At 42.9% G+C, this 20,927-nt stretch overlaps 1 protein-coding gene across 5 annotated transcripts in view; it reads right to left on the bottom strand.

The window, feature by feature from the left end:
- The window catches only part of ankhd1 (ankyrin repeat and KH domain containing 1), a 31,635-nt gene that overhangs the window by 2,403 nt on the left and 8,305 nt on the right, over positions 1–20,927 (bottom strand). For 2 of the 5 annotated variants that reach the window (XM_085475905.1, XM_085475915.1), the window contains exons 3-33: positions 12,985–13,141; positions 12,676–12,838; positions 12,403–12,550; positions 12,086–12,319; positions 11,574–11,668; positions 10,797–10,952; positions 10,396–10,477; positions 10,058–10,249; positions 9,849–9,958; positions 9,473–9,560; positions 8,959–9,086; positions 8,702–8,845; positions 8,458–8,560; positions 8,060–8,322; positions 7,625–7,906; positions 7,105–7,522; positions 6,848–6,987; positions 6,633–6,744; positions 6,371–6,516; positions 6,144–6,286; positions 5,848–6,061; positions 4,817–4,992; positions 4,414–4,576; positions 4,228–4,323; positions 4,023–4,139; positions 3,764–3,932; positions 3,446–3,645; positions 2,996–3,348; positions 2,708–2,860; positions 2,329–2,478; positions 11–1,568 (exon numbers count right to left, since the gene is read on the bottom strand). In XM_085475905.1, the coding sequence (XP_085332031.1) occupies positions 11–1,568; positions 2,329–2,478; positions 2,708–2,860; positions 2,996–3,348; positions 3,446–3,645; positions 3,764–3,932; positions 4,023–4,139; positions 4,228–4,323; positions 4,414–4,576; positions 4,817–4,992; positions 5,848–6,061; positions 6,144–6,286; positions 6,371–6,516; positions 6,633–6,744; positions 6,848–6,987; positions 7,105–7,522; positions 7,625–7,906; positions 8,060–8,322; positions 8,458–8,560; positions 8,702–8,845; positions 8,959–9,086; positions 9,473–9,560; positions 9,849–9,958; positions 10,058–10,249; positions 10,396–10,477; positions 10,797–10,952; positions 11,574–11,668; positions 12,086–12,319; positions 12,403–12,550; positions 12,676–12,838; positions 12,985–13,141 (6,653 nt within the window). The remainder of the gene's footprint in view (positions 1–10; positions 1,569–2,328; positions 2,479–2,707; positions 2,861–2,995; positions 3,349–3,445; positions 3,646–3,763; positions 3,933–4,022; positions 4,140–4,227; positions 4,324–4,413; positions 4,577–4,816; positions 4,993–5,847; positions 6,062–6,143; positions 6,287–6,370; positions 6,517–6,632; positions 6,745–6,847; positions 6,988–7,104; positions 7,523–7,624; positions 7,907–8,059; positions 8,323–8,457; positions 8,561–8,701; positions 8,846–8,958; positions 9,087–9,472; positions 9,561–9,848; positions 9,959–10,057; positions 10,250–10,395; positions 10,478–10,796; positions 10,953–11,573; positions 11,669–12,085; positions 12,320–12,402; positions 12,551–12,675; positions 12,839–12,984; positions 13,142–20,927) is intronic. The other 3 variants (XM_085475923.1, XM_085475940.1, XM_085475931.1) reach the window with 2 other exon arrangements.

Below are 20,927 nucleotides of genomic sequence, written 5' to 3'. Positions count from 1 at the left end.
TTACGCCTACCTGGTTGCTGTTATCAAAGATGCTGCTGAAACTGAAGAGACCTGTATGACCGAGGTTGGCGTGCATCTGCTGAGGCTTGCCTGCACTGGCGACATGCTGCATTTGAGAACCGTTCATCATTCCAAGATTACCAGAGACCTGAAGGGAGCCTGGGATCTGGGCTTGAGCTTGGGTCTGAGCTTGTGGAGGCAAACTTGTTGGCTGGGAAGTTGGGTTTTGGGTTTGTTTTGGGACTTCTTGGTGAGTGCTGAAGGGTACAAATACAGACTGTTGTTGCTGCTGTGTTTGCTGCTGCTGCTCAGAAAGGGAATAATAAGGCCCTGGTGGCTGCATACGATGGGAGACTCTGGGCGCAGGTGCTGAGAAGTGGGGTACTGTGTTGTTGGGGTGCACGACGTTGTGCGAGAAAACAGCAGCAGGTGCTGTGGGTAGGTGAGAACTGGGCTGTGGGTTGAGGTGAGGCTGTGGAACATCTGTGGATGGTACAGAGGAGGGAGGGGGAGGTAACTGCTGGCGGGGTTCTGGCTTTGGAGCTAAGGACATGGCAGGGGCCGCGAAACTCACAGAGTTGCCGCTCTCGCTGACAGCAGCGGGCTGGCTCTCTACGGGCAGAGACGACTTGTCTTTTCCAGCAGGGGGAGCAGCACTGGGCTCTGTTTTAACTGGCTGGATGGGGGGCTGTGAAATGGGTCCCACTGGCTGCTGAGGAGCATTTGCCGTAGTTGTAGTGGAACTGTGATGTGCGGGAGAGCCGGTACCTCGTACTGTACTACTGCCACTGGAAGGCAACGAAACAGAAACGGGTGTGACACCGGCAGGCTTGGGGTCTGGGGCAAAGAGCTGTTTTCTGACAGAGGAAGGCGTAGCGACACTCTGTTGGGGATTATATGGAGTAGGGTTAGGCGTAAGAGGTGTAGCTATAGCAGCGGATGTGTTGGGAGCACTGGTGGTGGCGGTATTGGTGGTCGTGACTGGGACTCCTGAGCTTGCGGTGCTGCTGTGTTCACTGTGATTTGAGTTGGGTCTGGCCTGTGGTCCTGTGTTACTGGATCCTCCGCTGTGTTTGGGGGAGCTGTTAGCACTGCCGGGACTCACAGGGCGCACGGGGAAAGGTCCCCAGGTGCTAGCAGCAGGAGAGAAGGTGCCACCAAACTGCGCCATGGGTAGACGAGGGTGCCTGATCTGGTGCATGGTCTGAGCAGCCAGGAGCGCCAGCTGAGGGTGGGTGTATGCCAGGGACAGGGACACTGGGAAAGGCTGCCTGACGTTTGACGACAGCCCTTTCCCGATCTTTCCCCCAGCCTGAGAAGAGGATGAAGACGAGGATGAGGGAGGCTGGAACGAGACGCCTGTTGACGTGGGCAATGAGCTTAGAGCCTTTGGCCCAGTGGTTGAACCACTGGTGGCCCCCGTGGTACTGGGGAAGGAAGCTGAGGTCGTTTTCGAGCCCGGTGCTCTGATGTGAATCCGGGGAATCAGATCCTCAAGCTCTTTGGCCGGGTCCTGGATCAGAGCATTGATCAGCTGGACTGCATGCCTTGTAGACTCCGTGCCTCCTCTGAAACCAAACACCAGAATATGCTTATTCAAAAATATGTCCTTAAAAAAAAAAAATCTGGCAAAAAAAAAGGGTTTTAAAAATATGTAATTTATTATTTTGCCAAATAACTGCCCACCAACTGTAGCTCTAGGTTCTGCACCTCATACAAAACACCAAACCCAGAAAAGCTCAATACACAACATTAAGCTGCAAAACTACACCAAAGAGGAAGTAAAGTTTCTAGATGTGATTATTTTCCCTCTACACACTGAATATAGTATAGCTCGCCGCAATTTCGTAAGTCATTTTAATCACTCATTTTCATTTCAGCCTTAAGCATCCATGATGTGAATAAAGAGCAGTAAACCTATTAAAGAGGCTGACCCATACTTTCAAAATAGCATGGATGTTCATATGTAGCAATAGAGGCAAAGCTGTTTTGCAGGCTATGTAGAGGTATACAGGCAAGCTTTGCATACGTTCAATCCCAAAATATGCTTCTTGCCTTTATTCTGAAAAAACGCAATGTCTTGCAAAGACTCCTTATATGATATCTCACTCTTCCACCTCCGCTTTGTGAACTGGGAGTATCTTGAGGAAAATACTAGCAAAAGAAAATCTGCATATTTCGCACATTAAATGTCAGATCTGTATTTTGTCATGCCCCCCCCCCCAAAAAAAATAAAAAATAAAAAAATAAAAAGGCTTCATATACCAGTCCATCTGATATAATTTAGCTGTAATGGCTTTGTAGTCCAGCAGAGGGTGCTGCTTTTACCTTATAGTGATCATCCTCTCTCCATTCTTGTCCTTCTGCTTGTCCACGTCAATGTGAGCTCCTGTCACATCTTGGATGGCTGTTATGTTGCAGCCTCCTCGACCCATGATCCGAGACACAACGGACGCTGGTACAGAAAGCTTCTTTGATCTTCAAAAGAACACGTGAAATGATGATATTAATGTTTGTACTATAGCTGTCTCTTAATTCAATCAAAAAACATGCAATCATTGGCTTTGTGTGCAAGCAATGCCTTGCCTTAAGATGTATACATAATAATATAATAAAAGAAAAAAGTAAAATTTGACAATGGGGAGAACAAAAAAGTAAGTATTGCTATTGATAATTTGCACACGTCGAGTCAAACTCATAAACTGACCTTCTGACGACTTCCTTCCAACCTTCTTCTCTTTTCTGGCCTCTCTTTGGACTCGTGAGGCTGAGCTTACTGTTGGGTGAGGTGACAGGAAGAGCCATGGTCTTGAACGGGGAGGGCAGGGAGTTGGTGGTGGAGTCGCTTGCATCTGCAGCTCTGGAACCAGACAGACTGTTTGCTTACAGACATGATAGGACGCAACAAAGTAGTAGTTGTTATGTCTAAAGATCCAAAGTTACACACAAAAGTACATGTCAAACAACAAACGTGCCCGCTCGATCAGAGACTCACTTTTGCGTTGGTTTTGAGATGGAGACTGTGACTTTGTTTTCCACTTTGCCGTCACTCTGCGTCTGGGAACTGTGTCTCTTCTCTGGGCCGGACAGGAGGGCCTGGACTGCTCCTGAGGAGGGGGCAGAGGAAGAAGAGGACGACGAGGAAGAGGAGGAGGAGGTGCCGGAGGAGGTGAGGTCAGGGAGGTAGTTGAGTTCCTGACTCTTGCTCCCACTGCTGCTGCTCTCACTGGCACAGTCGGTGCTATCCAAGGGGTCAGAATCACTGTTGCCGCCTGCCACTCCCCCACCCCCACCCCGTGGCTCGCCGTGGATCTTGTTCTTGTCAGCTTTGTGCTGTGCTAGTGCAACCTGTTAAGAAATGCATACATTTGGTCATTTCCCCCTCTTCAATCTTTAGGATAAGCTGGAGATGAAAACAGGGCAGATTAAAAAGAGTAGTGCTCACCTGCGGATCTTGCAATATGATGGGTTCATTGGGCACCGAATCCTTGGTCTTGTTCTTTTTGTTCTTCCGATTGGTGCTTGGGGTAGTGGCCACACTCGCTCGCTTCTTACTAAAAGCTGTAGTGAAAGTGGTGGAGGTGGCAGATATACCAATGGTGGTGGTGGTAGTTGCACTCGGAGGTTCAATTGGAACCTCTGCTTCTGAGGAAGGCGAAGGGTAAAATTCAGGCATTAGGAAGAATCGGGCCACAAGATTCTAGTTAAAATGTATCCAAGTCATGAAAATACTTTTGAGTTAAAAGTTTCAATGAAACAATACCTTCAGCAGAATCCTCCTTCTGCTCCTGCATCTCAAATGTCTCCTCCTTGGTTTTCTGCCCCTCCTCTTCCTCCTGTTTCCTCTTCTGCTCCTCCTTCTTCTTCTTGCGTTTCTCCTTCCTCTTCTCACGCTTGGCAGCCAGAGCCTGCTTCTTGCTCTCCTCTCGAGACTGCAAGAGTCATAAAATCTCTTTTTATCTATGCCTTTTATTCAAAATGCTTTTACCTCCTAAAACACTATCACATGTGACTGAAATTACCTTCTCCAAGTCTAACTCCTTGAGGAGAATGGTAGCGTTCTTGTTGGCCTCGGCAGCCTGCTGGTCTTTAGCTTTGACAATGGTCTCCATGCACTGGTGACACTTCTTCAGCAGCTCCTGCAGGGTCACATTTGGAGTTTTAGCTCTGCATATTCCTCTAAAGGTTCTGTAGGTGACTACTGACTGAAATGCAAACAATACCTACCTTGTCAGCAATGGTGGCGATATATCTCATGCACTCAATATCTGACGGGAACTGGTTGACCTCCTTCACAAGATACTGCACCACCTTCACGTGACCCTGAAATTTTAAGTAAAGAATTAGTAACTGCAGTCGTCCTAAAGTGCAGCAGAACAAAGCAACGTTCTTAGGTCTTCTTCAACTGCGCACCTTACGAAAAGCAGCCATGAGCGGGGTGATCTTTCGGTTGTCAGCAGCATCTACATCAGCACTGGCGTGCACCAGGAGCTGGACCACGTCAAAATGACCACCATTCGCTGCCAGCCAGAGGGGAGTGTTCCCTTTCTTGTTTCGTACGTCAATATGCGCACCTCTGAAATAAGACAGAATTGTTGCCTTCATCAGTTAATGAAAGCCACCTTGCTAATGAGGTTAGAAGACAGAACACAATTTATGGCAAGCATCTGGTTTTTAAAAGCAAAAACAAGAAAGAAAAAAAAAAACAGAAAGAGCGTGGCTTAAAACATCTGCTTCACTAAGAAATAAACTTGCATTCAACCCAATTCCCTTAAATGATGAATCACAGTGAGATTTAACTCAAAACAGTCCTCACCTGTTGATGAGCAGCTCACAGAACTTGTAGTGGCCCTTGTCGGCAGCAATGGTGAGAGCAGTATCTCTGGATGAAGGAACAGGGGGAGCGTTGACATCGGCGCCTTTGTCCAGCAGCACTCGGCCCACCTCTGCATAACCTCCTGATGCTGCCTCCATCAGCGGGGTAAGACCAGTCTGTTTAAACCGATCAGTTATTAAGAAGGCCAAGAGGGTAACCCGAAAGGATAAAAATAGTGTTTGTATCGTCCAATAATTCATACATGACACGGAGTCAGTGGGAGAAGTTAGGGGGCTTAAGGTTGTATAATAAACAGGTTGTGTAGTCAGCACACACCATTATGTCAAGCTCTGTAAAAGGATGGATATAAGTATAATAAGTAAATCCTAGCTCAACCATGGTGAAGATAATTGGTGGGTCAACCAGTCCCAAAAAATTACTTCCCACCTTCTTTTGTAATTATTTTTTACTATTTTACAAACATCATAGGATAAGGAAAAGAAGAATTTAAGGATTTAACAAAAGAAACGTGTACTGGTGCCGGGACTGAGTCTGCTATGATGAAACTCAGGTCCTGAAATGGGACCAAAAACTCATCCCAAATAGTTTAATCAGTCTATTCTTATTGGATTGTTTAATCCATTTTACATACAAAGAAAAACGTCACTTCATTGCTCAGATTTTAAACAAACAGGAACATAAATGGTGAAATGCTTGTGATGGTTGATTTTTGTTCCATCTACTCCTAGTTCCTCAACTCTGCCTTTAGATCATCTGTAATTGAAGTAAAATATATATAGATGATTTCTTTTGTTGTCTCATTTCCATTCTTAAACCATGTTCATTTTGCTAAAGAAGGCAATGAAGGAAGCACTAAATAACTTCTCTTATTATTAAGCTAATTCAACCAGCTCTTATTAAGGTGTCCCTGCAGATACTTCACAGTGCACTCGACTCAGAAACCTCCCTGAGATATTTGACTTTCTGAATGTGGCAGCAGAGTCCTGCTATATGTGATCACGAGTCTTCACCTTAGCACGATGCTCTACGTTGGCCTTGCGATCTAGCAGAAGACTGACGACCTCAGCCCGCCCCTGAAAGCAGGCTAGGGTCAGAGCTGTGTTTCTGTTGGTCTCAATCTGGGCATTGATGTCTGAACCCATATCCAGCAACAGCTTCACTGCTGGCACATGACCGTTCATAGCTGCCAGCATCAAAGGAGAGATTCCCAGCTTACTGCCAGTCCTGAAAAGAGTGAAATAGAGTCTTTAGAAAAGAAGCGTAAAACAGAGAAAATGCTACATGTATGGTATCAGTTGTTGCTCACCTGGAGTTAATCTCGGCACCAGCATTGAGGAGTATTTTGATGATGTTGACATAACCCCCAGAGGCAGCCAGGCTGAGAGGTGTGTAGTCTGAGACATTGCGGTGTTCCTTATTGGCTCCCCGCAGCAGCAGCAACTCAACAACCTTACCAACATGGATGATAATGGTGTTAGCGGCAGGAGTATAGGAATGTCATGACTGTGAGAGTAAACTGAAACAGTTTTATACCTCCTGGCGTCCCCCAGAGCAGGCCAGGGAGAGGGGTGTGTCTTTGGTTCTCTCTGATTGAGCCTCAATATCACCCCCTTTGTCCAGGAGTACCTCAACCACGCCTACATGGCCAGCAGTGGCGGCCAGGATCAGCGGCGTAAAGCCTGTAGAGAACAGAAATAATGAGTCCTTTGTTAAATGAAACTATTTTGAATTAAAATTAAACTCTAACCCTCCAGACTGCCATACTATCAGAAGACTAATCATCTTTCTAAGATACCTTTTTTATCCCGGTGCTCAATGTTGGCTCCCCGTGAAATCAGGACAGACACAAGCTCCTCGTGTCCTCCTGCACACGCCAGCGTCAGGGCCGTATCATGATTACTCTCCGTCTGTGAAGAAAACACTCTCTCTTAACAGGGCATATTACTTTTTACATAAATGTATTAACTTGGATTATCACAATATGTATACTGTCATGTCAAACTGGCTTACATGTGCGTCTATGTCAACAGAGGGGTAAAGGGGTAGGACTGAAGGGGGAGAGGCGATGTTTGCGGGCGTCTGTGTGGGCGGCTGGGAAAGGGGTGTGGGTGAAGATGTAGTGTTCAGCATGGGCACGCGGCTGCTCACAGCTGCAAGAAAGAAACAAAAACAAATGTAAGCACCACCTCCAAAAAAAAGGAAAAACAAAACTTTGTAGAGCACAGTCTCGCATCTCACACCCAACAGTTAAACTTCTGAGTACTTGCCTGCCATGATGTCGTCCAGTGTGTCTGTGAGCGTCTGTGCAGGTGTAGCTACCAAGAGCCCATCTGGAGCCTGTTGAGGTATCATTCCTGGGCTTAACCCAGCCAGCTGCTGACCCTGCTGCTGCCCCAACATCTGCTGCCCTACTAGTACCCTCTGCAGCTCTGGACTGGTACTTCCTGGGTAGTCTGCAGGGTTGTAGTCTGGCAGAGGTTGGATAGGAACGAAGGCTGCCTGAAGAGGGGGAGGAGGCGGCTGGGGCTGGGTCTGTGGCGAAGGGGGAAGAGGCGGCTGCTGTCGTGACTGCGACCCATCCCTGTGACCCATGATTGTGTCCACCTGAGGAAGCTTGGGGTAATCATCCTCTTCTCCATCTGGTTCTTCCTCTGAGCCCTCTTCATCATCATCATCTTCCTCTTCCTGAAAGAATACAGAGAGCATATTAAGTCTCTCGGATCTGTTAGGACAGTGCTAGGGAACAAACATTATTCAAACAAAGAAAACAAATACAAAAAAATTCACCTCTTCGACGTCATCCTCCGGCTCTTCCTGTTCCCCATCTTTGCTTGTCTCCTCGTCCTTGTCAGAGCCACTGTGTACTTGTGCACCCGGTGTGGTGAGAAGAGGCACTGGAACAGACGATGCACATCCAGGCCCCGGGCCCGGACCCTGGCTCTGTCCAGCCTCCTGCTGCTCTAAGCCCTTTGCCTCCATGTACTCTTTGGTGAACTGTTGCTGTGTTTTCAGCTGCAGCTGACGCTCCACCTTCTGCAGCTCCTTCAAGATTTTCTTTTTCTTCTGAACCTAAGGAAGAGTCACATCCTTGTTTGACTAACTTGTGATATGTTGCTATGCATACGGGGGGGGAGCACTGAAGGGTCAATTAGCTTACAAGTTAAAGGCTACCTAACTTAAGATCAAAATGAGACCAGATCTTAAGTGGATGATGGATTATACCTGCTCCTCTCGGCTCTTCTTCAGCTCCTCAATCTTGTCTTTGGTGAGCGGCTCCCCCTGAATGAGTTCTAGCGACTCTAGCTGGGCTTTCTCAATAGCGCTAATTCTCTGGCCCAGTTCATTCAGCTTTCCCTCCGTCTCCTCCACAATGCACTCTAGGGGCTGGCACAAGTGGAAGGGTGGCAGAGGCTCTGCTTCAGGTCCCCGGCCAACAGAGCTGGGGACACCGGGCTGAAGGGCTGCTTGTCTCTGTTTGGACACACCTGAATTTGAACAAAACACATCAAAGATGTTGAGATTTAAAAATGGCAAAATAAATATATCTACAGCTCAGTGAAGTGTGCACTTTGTAAGTAGAACCTTTTAAGTATACTGAGCGGGTACCTAGGACAGTTTACCTTTACTAGAGACGGGAGGGGGCGTAGCGATGTTTGATGGGGTTCTGTCTGGCTCCTGAGGGGGCACTACCATGGCGAGAGCTTGGAATGGGACACGAGGAACCTGTTATGACAGAGGATATGTTGTGTTAAAGCAATGGAAAAAAAGAAAGAAAACAGCCATGCTTGCAAAAATGTTAGTTAAAAAATAAAATAAAATTAAAAAAAAGGGGGGGGGGGGGGGTTATCATGTTGCTGCATATACCTGAGAGGCATCTTGCGATGGGGGAGTGAGTTGGGAGAGGTCCGGGGCTGGGACAGACAGGATGTTGTTGGGGTAATCCAACAGGTAGGAAACCACATTGGTGTGGCCACCCTTAGCAGCTTCTATCAACATGGTTGAGCCATCCTACAAAGAAAAAACATGGCATGTTTTTCTCTATCAGCATTATCATTAAACACATGCAAATGAGCATAATCGTTATTAAAGCAGCTGGTGTTAATCCAGACTGGGTGCATTACTTTGAGTCTGTGAGTAGGATCCGCCCCATGCGCCAGCAGCAGCTCCACCACAGCCAAATGTCCTCCAGCACAGGCCAGAGAAACCACCGTGTGATCATTATTGGCAGTGGCTCTGTTCACATTAGCACCTAACACAGACAAAGACAAATGTATATATTATAAGAGTAATGATAATGCATATCTACAGCCAGATATTCAATAATGGGGTTCATCATTAACCTGGACACAATAACAATTGCTGGTCTTCCACTTTAAGCGTAATGGTGGAAAAAACAATTTTCAGGTGAAATTTTAAACTTCTCATACCTTCATGCAATGAAATAAACTATGATTAATTGAAGTGAATAAATTAAGTGACAGATGTGCAGAAAAAAACAAACAAAACAAAACCCTCCCATATAAACGATCTACTTCCCCTTTCAAGAGAGGCAATTCTCTGACTCTACAGGTTAGATATGCATTTTTCCCCCCTCAAATACCTGTATTTAAATCCAAGAGCTACTCAGTTACGCACCTTTGCTGATAAGAAACTGCACTGTACAGAGATGCCCTGCCCTCGCTGCCTTCATTAAGGGCGTCCGTCCCCCTTCAGACTCATGCTCCTAAAGGAAAAAGATGAAGTGGATTTGTTGAGTTCAACACAGAAGTTAAACAAAATGGCTATAATCTGTATTCATCTTGAAAACTGCTGCTGTAGGTGCAGGTTCTACAAGGTCAAGGTCTTGCTTCACACAATAGAAGATGCTCAGTTCAATCAATATACATTTACACACAAAAAACCTTTACACATCTTTTCTTGCCCCGCTGTCACTTGAACCAATGTAAATACTTTTTTTTTTTAAAGCAGGGCAAATCATAAGTGACTAAGAGGATTTAAGAGTACGGCGTACCAAATTGGCTCCAGCCTGCAGTAGCACGTCTGCCACATCAGTGTGTCCGTTCTCACACGCATACGTCAGTGCTGTATCGCCAGTTGCCGTCGTGGCATGAACGTTTGCTCCTGAACGAGAAAAAGTTACAAGAGTGTGAGCTCAAGAGTCTAAGACATTTTTGATGTGTCTTTTCTTTCTACCATTGCTGCATCTTCTTCCTTGCCCACCTGCAGCCAGTAGGTACTTCACCAATTCCAGATGGCCTTCTTGTGCAGCTTCCATTAGCGGGGTAGAGCAGCCCAGCTCAATGTCTGCCCCTGCCTTAATGAGGAAGTCAGCCACTTCTAAAAAGCCTCCACAACATGCTAGGGTCAAAGCGGTCTCCTGGGTTTCCTCTGTCTGGGCATTGATGTTAGCACCTAGACGACAGAGCAAGACCAGTTTTGTTATATTCAGCTACTAAAATGGGAAAACATAATGATAACAGACTGTGATCATGTCAAAATTGTTAGTTGTTTTTGTTTTTTTTATGGTGTTTCAGAGATGCAAGAACAAATGCTGCTACCTTGAGCCAGCAGCAGTGCTACCATCTCCTCATGGCCTTCTCTGGCTGCCTCCATCAGGGGAGTGTAGCCCTCATCATTAACCTGGACACAAACAGAAGCATCATCAGATCAGAAAACATAAGGGTGAAAATGACTCGCAGGTTACACGGACACAACCCTGACTTGTGTTTATGTGGATAGAAATTGTCATCCAACTGCATTTAGCCAGTTACATCAATGTTGTCATTTACATTTTAGATAACAGTGAAAAATTAGCTGTTTTCCAATTTTGGAAGCAAACACTTTTGTTTAAAAAGGACCGACACTTTTTGGTTTGGAGCATTTATAGTATATCTTCACAGCAAATGTATCTACAGCTATACAATTTTTTTCCATTTTGTTTTAGTGTATCTTTGCATACCTCCTCCAAGTTGGCTCCTCTCTCTATAAGCAAGGCTGCCAGCTCCACATGTCCTCCACAAGCTGCCAGGGTAAGGGGCGACTCAAAGGAATCAGCTGGCATGTTGACTTGCGCGCCGCTGTCCAACAGCAGCCGTGCCACCTCCACATGGCCATCCTGGGACAGCGAGACACACAGAGAATATAGAGATAAGCACCTGAATAAATACACGTATCAATTTCTAGTCAAGCTACATGAATTTAAACCATCAATTTGAAAAAGTGTTTAAAATGAGAAAGTAGTGACATTTTAGCAGACTGATGAAAGAGGCATCTAAAAACATTGCTGTACATTTCCATCGACAATAGCACAATTAATGTTTACAGAAAACTGCACACCCCTTCCACAATTATTTAGCACGACTGATCTGCAAACAAGATAAAAACCAATTAGCACAGGGGAGATGGTGTAAATTATTAAAATCTTCTTTCAGTCCACTTTTCTCCCACTTAACCATGCGAGTACCCAACCATTACCAGAACTCTGTTGGGTTTGGACACTGAATAAGACCCGCTGTTATGTTTCTGATGTTATTTTTTTTCAAATTTAATATTAAAGTTTATTTTGTTTGAGCTGTACTGAGACACAAAAGGGAGTCTAAGATATATAAAGCAATTCATTCTTGACCATGCCGATTACTTCAACGTATGTACTGTCTGTTTATAGTTACAAATACAAAGTCATAACAAGTGGTTTGAGGTGTGAAATGTGAAGTGAGGTTTTAGGTCAGATGCTTACCATGCAGGCCTCCATCAGTGCCGTATGCATCTCATCCGTTTTGTGTTCCTGGTCTGCTCCGGCCTCCAAGAGAAAACGCACCATATCCAAGTGACCTGCAGAGGACAAACAAAATCAATGTAATTAATCTTTTACAGGCCTTTGGACAAGGTTATGGGAGTAGCCTGCCACTGGGGGAAAGTAACAAGTTAGATCAGTTCAGAGTCGACTGCAAGTACGCCAATTTTACTGATCTTAAGATGTAGACTTTTTTTAAAAAACATTTCATTAAAATGAAAAATAAAATAACCAGCTGAATTTTAAAGAGTAGCTGACTGTTAGGATAGCTAACAGAACTTATGTAAGAGCTTTATTTTACAACAGTATTAGCCTAAGTCTTTGTAACGAGGGAGCTAAATTGCATAACAACTAAAAAAAAAGTAAAAGGACAATGCGCATTTATTCCTTTCTAAAAATAAACCCTCAACATAAAAACTAACCTAGGGATACAAGTTCCATACTTAAGTACTGACCTTTGTAGCATGCAAGTGTGAGAGCACTCTCCTTGAACTCATTGGAGTGTGTGTTGATGCCAGCGCCATACTCCAATAGTACCCTGGCCACTTCTACGTGGCCAGCACTGGCCGCCTCCATGAGAGGTGTGTGTCCGTTCTCGTTGTGGTCCTCAATGTTAGCACCCTCTTTGAGCAGCACCTTCACCACATCCACGAAGCCACCGGCACATGCATACGTCAAAGCTGTGTTGCCTGAAAGACAAAAGTGAGATTATACCGTGTGTTTTGAAGTCACATTAAATGGTTTATAAATAGAGAAGTTAAAGTAGTCTTACCAGTAGAGGACTGGGCATTGACATCTGCCCCATGGACAAGTAGTAGTTTGACAATGTCCACATAACCTCCACTGGCAGCAGCCATGAGTGGTGTTATATCCCCCTTGATGCCCCTGTCCTCCACATTGGCATGCATAGCCAACAAAACCTAAGAATAGAAAACAGAAGAAGAAAAAAAACGTAAATATATATTCATAGGCTTGTCAAAGGAATACAGCCCCTTAAGTATTTAGCAGGAACTTAATCTGGACACCAATCTAACCTCTTCCATACCTGTGCAAGTTCATAATAGCCAGCCGAGCAGGCGAGACACAGCAAGCTCTCCCCTTCCTCCGTGTGCTCATTGACGCTCCGGCCCTCATCCAGCAATTTGCGCACGGCGTTGACATCCCCATCCGAACACGCCTCTGCTAAACTACGGCTGAAAATAACCAGACTGCTACAATTACTGCCACTGTGGCAGGTGAACACACGCACCCCTCACAACAACACAATTACTTCCAGGCAGCAAAGAGACACACACGCATGCTCATAGGTATTGTTTATGAAGCAGTGAGTTGATGGTGTGAGCGAGATACATACTTGTCTGCTTGGCCGGCATTGAGTGTGTTTTCAGCTCTCATCCGGGTGAGGGCGGCTGCGGCCTCGTCCAGGGCACAACTCACAGATGACGTCAGTCGCCGTAGCACCTCGGGGTCTGCAAAAGCTTTACCATCGGCAGTGGACAGTTTACCGATGCCTGCCGAACACCAAAAGGGCAGAGGTGCATAGGGCAATGCAAACCACAGGGGAGCACAACCACACCAGACCAGATGAAGAAGCAAGTCCAGTCCAGCAAATCCAATCCAGGGTTAGTAGCAGCAAACACAAAGAGGGAAAAAAATCAATAAAGAAAAAAATAAAATAAAAATTTAAAAATGAATAGGGAAAAAAAAAAAAAAAAAAAAAAAAAAAAAAAAAATCACACAGAAAACACAAGCATTTGTTAATGTGGCTTAATATATCTTTTTTCAATAAACCACCTAAGAGTCGCAATTTCTTTATCAAATAGTAAGGTACACAATAAAAGGGGAATATTGGGAGTATCTACTGTGCTGTGCAAAAGTCTCAAGTCAGTCTTCATTTCTTTATGTTGGGCTAGGAAAACGGGAAAAAGGTGCAGCGATTTATTGAGATGTACAAACATAACAAATAGTTTTGTACAAATCTAACGAGTTTTTAAGTCAGTATTTGCCATTTTTTCCCCCAACACAGCCGGAACCCTTAGTCAGGCTTTCCGTAAGTAGTCTTCATTAATAGTTCTTGAAGGACATTCAAATCTCTTCTTTGGAGGAAAACAAATCCTCTGTAAAACAATCAGGTACAAGTACTGGCCAATGTCAAACGGAGCCATTTAGAAAGCCTGGAGACCTATTGCTCAAGATTATTTAAAAATAAAATATATTTAAAAAAATTTTTTTTAAAAATGACACGACACTTTGGCTCATTGGAAACAAAATAAAAAGAAATGACTTGAGACGTTTGCACAGTACTTCAGTAGTTCAGAACAATAATACCAGTGAAATGAAGCTGTTGTATACACCAAGGCTCAAAGGTTTGGAGTCAAAATTTTGCAGTTTTCCTTAAGTCATTAAATGAACTGCAATGTAACACTGCTGAGAAATTCTGATATTTACTGAATATAATTTTGCCGTAAAGACAAGCTTCTTGAAAATGACTTCAAGTTAAATTAGTTTAATATTAATGTGCACTTCCTGTATGTTACAGTCTAGCGTCCTACAATAGGACTGACAATTAGCATTACTTTGGTGGTGATTTCATTATAACAATACCAGCAAACTGGTGTTTTATTAAAACAAGTAGTTTGGAAATAAAACTTTTCTTGTTCAAATCTCACACTTTCCTAGACACATTTCCTCTGCCTTGACTGACAGATGGACCGATCTCAGAATTGATGTGCTTCAATACTTCAAGGTTAAATAATGAACATGAAAATAAGATCCTTTCTCTTCTTTTCATGCTTATTTAAATATTTTAGCACGTTCAGATTCGTTCCAAACTTTTGATCAGTAGTGTATACGAACCAATGTAGATTCAAGCTGTTAATGTTCGAAGAGAAAACTGTCTCATCCTGTGTGAATTATAGATGGGTAAAAAGCAGTGACCATGAGAGAAAATGATGTGTTAGGAACAGTGGCCAGCAAGCAAGAGAAGAACTGAAGAAAACAATGCAATATGACAGGAAAAAAAAAGTCTGTGTGTCTATTTTGTCATGAAAAAGAAGAAAAGTCAATGACCAGAGTGAAAGGCAAGCAGCAGCAAAATGAAAACAACTGCTTTTGCTAATGACCTACAGAGGAAGATCTCTCAAAGGAAAACAATGAACATTTCCAAACCAGCAAACCACTTGTGAGAGGAGTAACAGTGTGCATTTTACAGACGTGTGTAAAAATGAAGGGAAAGAAAAAAAAAAAAAAAAAAAAAGGGAAAAAAATAAATAAAGTTGGCTTTAAACCTTTCGGCCTCAACTTCAACCCATCCATTAACCAGGCACAAGACAGCTTCAGTCCTTAAGGTTGTGTTTTCTCACCACTGACTCAGGCTAAACTTAGCACCGCTCTCAGACAAAGATTTCACAACAGTCTCATATGCACAAGCAAAGAGGTCAAGGAAGTTGATCATTAATGTTTTACTTTATCGTGTTTTTCCTCAGAGAACACAAGCACTTCATTCACTAAACAGGAATAAATAGGTTAGATATCAGCCGTCACCAAATCCCCTCTCCTGTGTATAATCCACTACATATAACTACTAAACAGAGCAGGAAGTAGTGAATGAGTCAAGAATTTCAGTCACAACATCAATTTAAAAGACCTTCACTGTGTTTACACATAAGCACTTGTTCCTGCTCAGCTCCACCTACAACGCTGCCATGTTTACACGTACAACACCATCTATCTTTTATCGTGTTAAACTAAAATAAAATTTATCAGGACAAGTGTATATACACCAAATGCCTACTGAAAACATAACTGGCACCGACTGTTTACGGCAATATATTTTCATCGTTTTGATGGTCACTGTAGTGGCTATATTAAGTTCTCTCTTTCTCTTGTATTTAATATAACCACACTAAGGACGGACAAGGGCCTGTTTTTATGGGTCGTCATTAGTAACAACGACGGTAAAACCATCGCATGTCCGCTTGTTTATTTTCCCCATAAACCTTTCACAATAAAGCTCAAGATCCTGTTGACACTTTTCAAAATAAATGGAATCACGTGAAAAAGTATTGACGGATGAAAAGCCAAAACAAACCTTAGACTCAAACGTTAGAACAGGCTTTTCCCTGCAGCACGCCGTGTAATAAATACAAAGAAAACGGGGGCCGTTACAACCTATGTCTAAAAATGTGTAGTTTCATACATCGGTTAAAACACTCGACTCCAGGTACATGACGCCCAGCTGGAAACACTTCACCTACCAGAGATTCACAGAATTTACAGAAAATATAATGTTTGTGATTTATATCGTTATCGGACGATAGAGGTTTTATATCGGGATATGAGATTTTGGTCATATCGCACAGCCCTACTTAGGACTTGCATAATTCACAATACATGTAGTTCCAATATTCATGGTCTGTGTTTGATGGCACAGTGTGGGGTGGAGAAGATTTTTGAGGATTATGCAGTTTTGCAGACAAAGACAACTGGAGAGCCAACATTCCTGTTATACTTCTTCAAAGTCTGCCGCCTGGGGCGCATGCGCAGTCGTTGCATTGTAATGTAAATTCAACAAGTTGCCGTAATCACAAAAACCTCAGGTAGGCACATAGACGTTTAGATAGACCCTCATGCAACTTACTCATGCCAAAGTTTATGACACTGGGACCTGGGTGGACCCCAGAGTATCAAAATAAAAGTATAATTTCTGCTTTAATCTATGTAGATCCAGAGTTCCATAACAACCTGGTCTTTTTAACAATCATCATCCGTCATTTTGTAGGAATGGGACAGTCACAGATGTTGATATATTCTATACATGTATACTGCATGTGAAAAGAGACTGAGAATCCTGGCTGCCAACACAGACAAGCAAAAACGCGCCATTCCAATATTGCCAGTTTTTGTTGTCTCAACTGTCTGCAAATCTCAAAACTGTCTGAAAAATTGTGGCTTATTGAACAGTTTCGAATGCTTAAGTTGCCAATATTAACTGACAACATTGCCCCAAACCCTCTCCCAGTAACCCTCTGTGCCACAACTGAAAACTAGAAAAACTAAACACAACTAAACTGTTCTGCACAGACACACAGCACCAGAGTACCCTCCACACTGCTGAAACATTCTACATTCCCTTTATTTATTTTTATTTATTTACACTTGCCAGAAAGCAGCTGTAGTATTCTCCTGAACAACAGGTGTCACCACCAGAACAGCACCAATGTAGGAGGAGAAGAGGTCAAAGCCAAAAGCAGAGGGGGGGGGGGGGGGGGGGGGAATCTTGGCAGAGTCTGTCAACCGACAGAGATACAACATGCCAAGCTACAAAAATTGAGGGGTGCACGACCAGCTGACCTGATACAAAAACAGTGGCAGACACCAGAGGATATGACATCATTTTTCAATGACACACCCATGCAACAGGGATAAGCATAAAGTGGTATACATCTGGGCAGTCTGCTAGAATAAAAATTTGCCCCTTTAGTGATGCTGGCTAAAGGGCAGAAATAGCACTGTGTAGACTGTGATGGTTAACAGTTTCTTGTAATCCTAATCAAGTTTTTAAATGATATGTTAAATCACTTATGTAGATGCTACAATGACTAAACATCGTTACTAAATCATCACCTCCTCAAGTTAAAAATTGAAAATAAACAAAAGAAATAAAATCAGCTTTTGTGGGCTAATCTAGAAGTTTTGAAAGTTTTAGGAAAATGGCAAAAAAATAAAATAAAAATTTGGACTTGTGTCCAAATCCACTTAGCAGTCAAAGATCACATTAATCCCACAGCATATTAGCTATTATCCCAATACCTGGTGCGTGCGTTAGAGCAGGGCGATATGGCCAAAAATATTTATCACGATATATATTTGAAAATTTGCGATAACGATATAACTGACGATATAATTGATACGAGACAAAATACAACTCCACAACATTACTAGCGCAAAAAGACAACCTATCATTTATTTTCACTTAAAGCTGGTTTTTATGTACATTAAAGCTTTATAAAAATGTAACAGTGCAAATGCAAATTCCTTGCTGAAAGTTTAACCAAAAGGCATTTCCAGTAGAAATGGGCTGACATATCCTGAGCATAACCATGTATAATATCCACTGAAGTTAAAAAGAGGTGCTTTGCAACATTAAACTGCAGTGTGCAGTACGTATTTTTCGGACCATAAGGTGCACGGGATTATAAGGCACATTAAGCGAAACAAAGCAGTCAGATAAATCAAACTTTATTAAACTCATTCTTCTTGCTTCCTCCACTTCTGTACCATTGATTCATTAATGTTGAATTCTCTGGCAGCTGCTCTATTCCCATGTTGTTGCAGTATATTAATGACTAACCTCGTATTGTGGATGGATTATCTCAGTTGTTCTCCTGACTGAAGATTGGTCCTTTTACAGCATCCTGCCATGCGATTGCATTTGTCTCTAACCATGAGGAACCTTAACGTTAACTTTTATAAGTGGAAAAGTGTTAGTGTTTGTCCTCCAGCTTCACTGTTTATGTTATGCTAACATAGCTGTGTCGCTAGCGATCATGTAGCACATAATTATATACCAGCTAGCCCAACTTCAGTAACCCTACAAACGTCACTGCTGTTTAGTTTCCTGTCTTCATTTATGTTGGAAGTGATAGCAGAGCTGTACGTTTGATTTTTTTCAGAAATCTCTCAGTCCGAACATGCTATATCATGCTTAGGTAACTAGCGAAACTAGCGAGCTAACTTCCGCTAGCTTCTAACTCCGTTAAATGTAATACATTTTGTTTTCATGGATGCCTGGAAGTTAAACTTCATAGTTACACCTGGTAAAGCAGCAATGCTGATCGTTTTATTAAAGATGAAAGAATTTAGACAGTTTTTAACTCTCAGTGATGCTGCAGTGTTCGTTTGACCTGAAGTATACGGAGTTTAGGACCCAGATTACTCCCAGATTTAAGGGCATCTTAGTCCGACGGCCGCTTGCATGTTCTGCATGCTTTGTCGTGTATCTGACGGACAAACAACAAACCAGTTCCACATCACTGAAGTTGCACCATTTTTACAAACCACTTCTGGTTCATCTGTTTCACTCAACAATCGGCCATGTGCGTATGAAAACAAAGGCACTGCGCATGCGCGTTTTACTCATATTCTATCGCGATATTTCATTTTCCTATCGTAGCCTAACATTATACCGGTATTACCGTGAACGGTATAATATGGCCCAGCCCTAGCGTGCGTGCATGCACGCATAGACGCAACCCTCTAGACCTGTGGCTACTAACTGTGATAGGCAGAACCTACCTCTGATTTTAGACCAAGTGTGCACTCAGCAAGGTAATTCATAATGTGCCTGAGCACATTTTACCCCTTGATTCCAGTTCATTTGTCTAGTGTGCCTGCTGTGTAGTGGGCTGACTCAAGGTATACATGTAGTAACCAAGCCCAAACTTGGAGCACCAACACCCTCCTCAACAACAGCTGCCTCCATGTAAAATCAGTTCTATTAAATCTAAAAGTTCTATAAGAGAACAGCAGTCCAAAAGAAAATGCCCCACTTTAGCCCTGAAATACATTCCTTAGTTGCCATCTTTGTGCTTTGCAGCAGTGTTTCTTTTAGGCTGTGTGCATAAAAGAAGAAATGCAAGAGGTGGGAACTGAAATGCTGAGAAAAAGTGAAGTGTACTTGGGACCCAGATTGTTAAACACTGTGTGAGGGCAGGCCTGTAGGGGGGTTGGGAGGGGTTGACAATCTTGTCCTGGCACAGTACAAGAAAACCACAACTGATGTAAGTAAACCCTGTTTAATCTAGCCTGACTCATAACTAGCAACTCCTATTTAAACTCTGGACCCAACTACAGTGATGACTTTACAGAAGCTGTGGCTTCATGCGGTTAAAGGTACTTCTGACACAGACATTTCCACATTAAGGGGCCACAAGGCCATCTTCTTAAAGGAAAAGGCTGAGCTGGTAGCATGAATCACTGTCACCACACACATTCAGAGGCCACAATTTCTACTGCACATCATGTTTGTTACTTTTACACCAAGCTTTGTTCAAGTTTTCAACATACAGTGTGTTACCTTGACTCTCTGAAGGATACAGGAACAATTTTTCCTACCCATATAAGACAGCCCAAGTTACATTTTTGCAGCAGTACTGATGGTTATCAAAGCCAAGCACAGCCAGTGCATGCAAGCGTGCATGACTGCTGAATGCTTATTAGAGCACTTCAATCAAGGCTTGAGCATCCGTTTTCCTCATTGGATCCAGCTTATGCTATACTGAATTCACATCAAATTCAAAATAAAGGTATCCATCATTATTTCGTCATATGTAACAGATAGGCCTTAGTCTAACAATGCGCCTCATTCAGTTTAATACACTGTAAAATTACAGTCAATAGATTTGCATCTTTAAAAAAACAAAAAACAAAACAAAATAAGAGACAACAAATAAAGCAGCTCATTATCTTGCTGCTTAAACAGAAGTCAGCCTAAGCACTTCAAACTTGGGCATCGCTGTAAACAAACTCAAGGTAACCTTCACACATTGCAGCCCGTCCCATGTTCCAAATGGTTTTCCACATAATCCACATTTTTTGCATAGCCTTTCCAGAGAACTCCGGATGTGACATAACTACAACGCCACAGGATGAACTGATCTTGATCCCATCCTGAGTCAAACAACTGGATCAGGTATCTGTGTCAGCAGGTAAATAAATGTGGACGATTTATTAAGTTCAGCTATATGCTCTGTTTACTATGTCACGGGTCAGAAGCAGTGTATGGGGCGCTAGCAAAAGAGCTAACATAGCATAGAAGAAGCCAAGAACAAAGCTTTAGGATTTTGGAGGCATTTCACAACAGCTACCTATACAGATTTCCTCTGTTTATTAATAACAGACTTTGAATTAACCACAAACTGGAGTCAAGACCTACATCCAACAGTAACAATACATTCCTGCCACTCACCTGTTCTCACTTTTAGTGTCTTAATGTTCAGTTTAACATTTGCTAATAAGGTTTTATTGCCACCCAATTATCATTGGGTGGCATGATAATTTTTTATTTTTATTAAAAGGCACAATGGTTATTTAAGAGTCTGGCAGTTTCACAGTAACCTGGTATCATTGTTATTAAATATTTCTGCGCAAGTAGATATTAATAGTTTTTATATATAATAAGATATATAATAAACAAAATAACATTAAAAACTTTAATGCCATAACAGCCGAATTAAACAGAACAGGAATATCAAACCTTTTATTCCTGGCTTTAGAGTCAGTTATATGTACGGACAC

Source organism: Copadichromis virginalis, linkage group LG2, assembly GCF_057382275.1.
Source record: "Copadichromis virginalis isolate Kocher_CV1m ecotype Utaka linkage group LG2, C_Virginalis_male_GT1.1, whole genome shotgun sequence".
In the NCBI taxonomy this organism is placed as follows: Eukaryota; Metazoa; Chordata; class Actinopteri; order Cichliformes; family Cichlidae; genus Copadichromis; species Copadichromis virginalis.
This window is presented reverse-complemented; position numbering and strand designations above follow the sequence as displayed.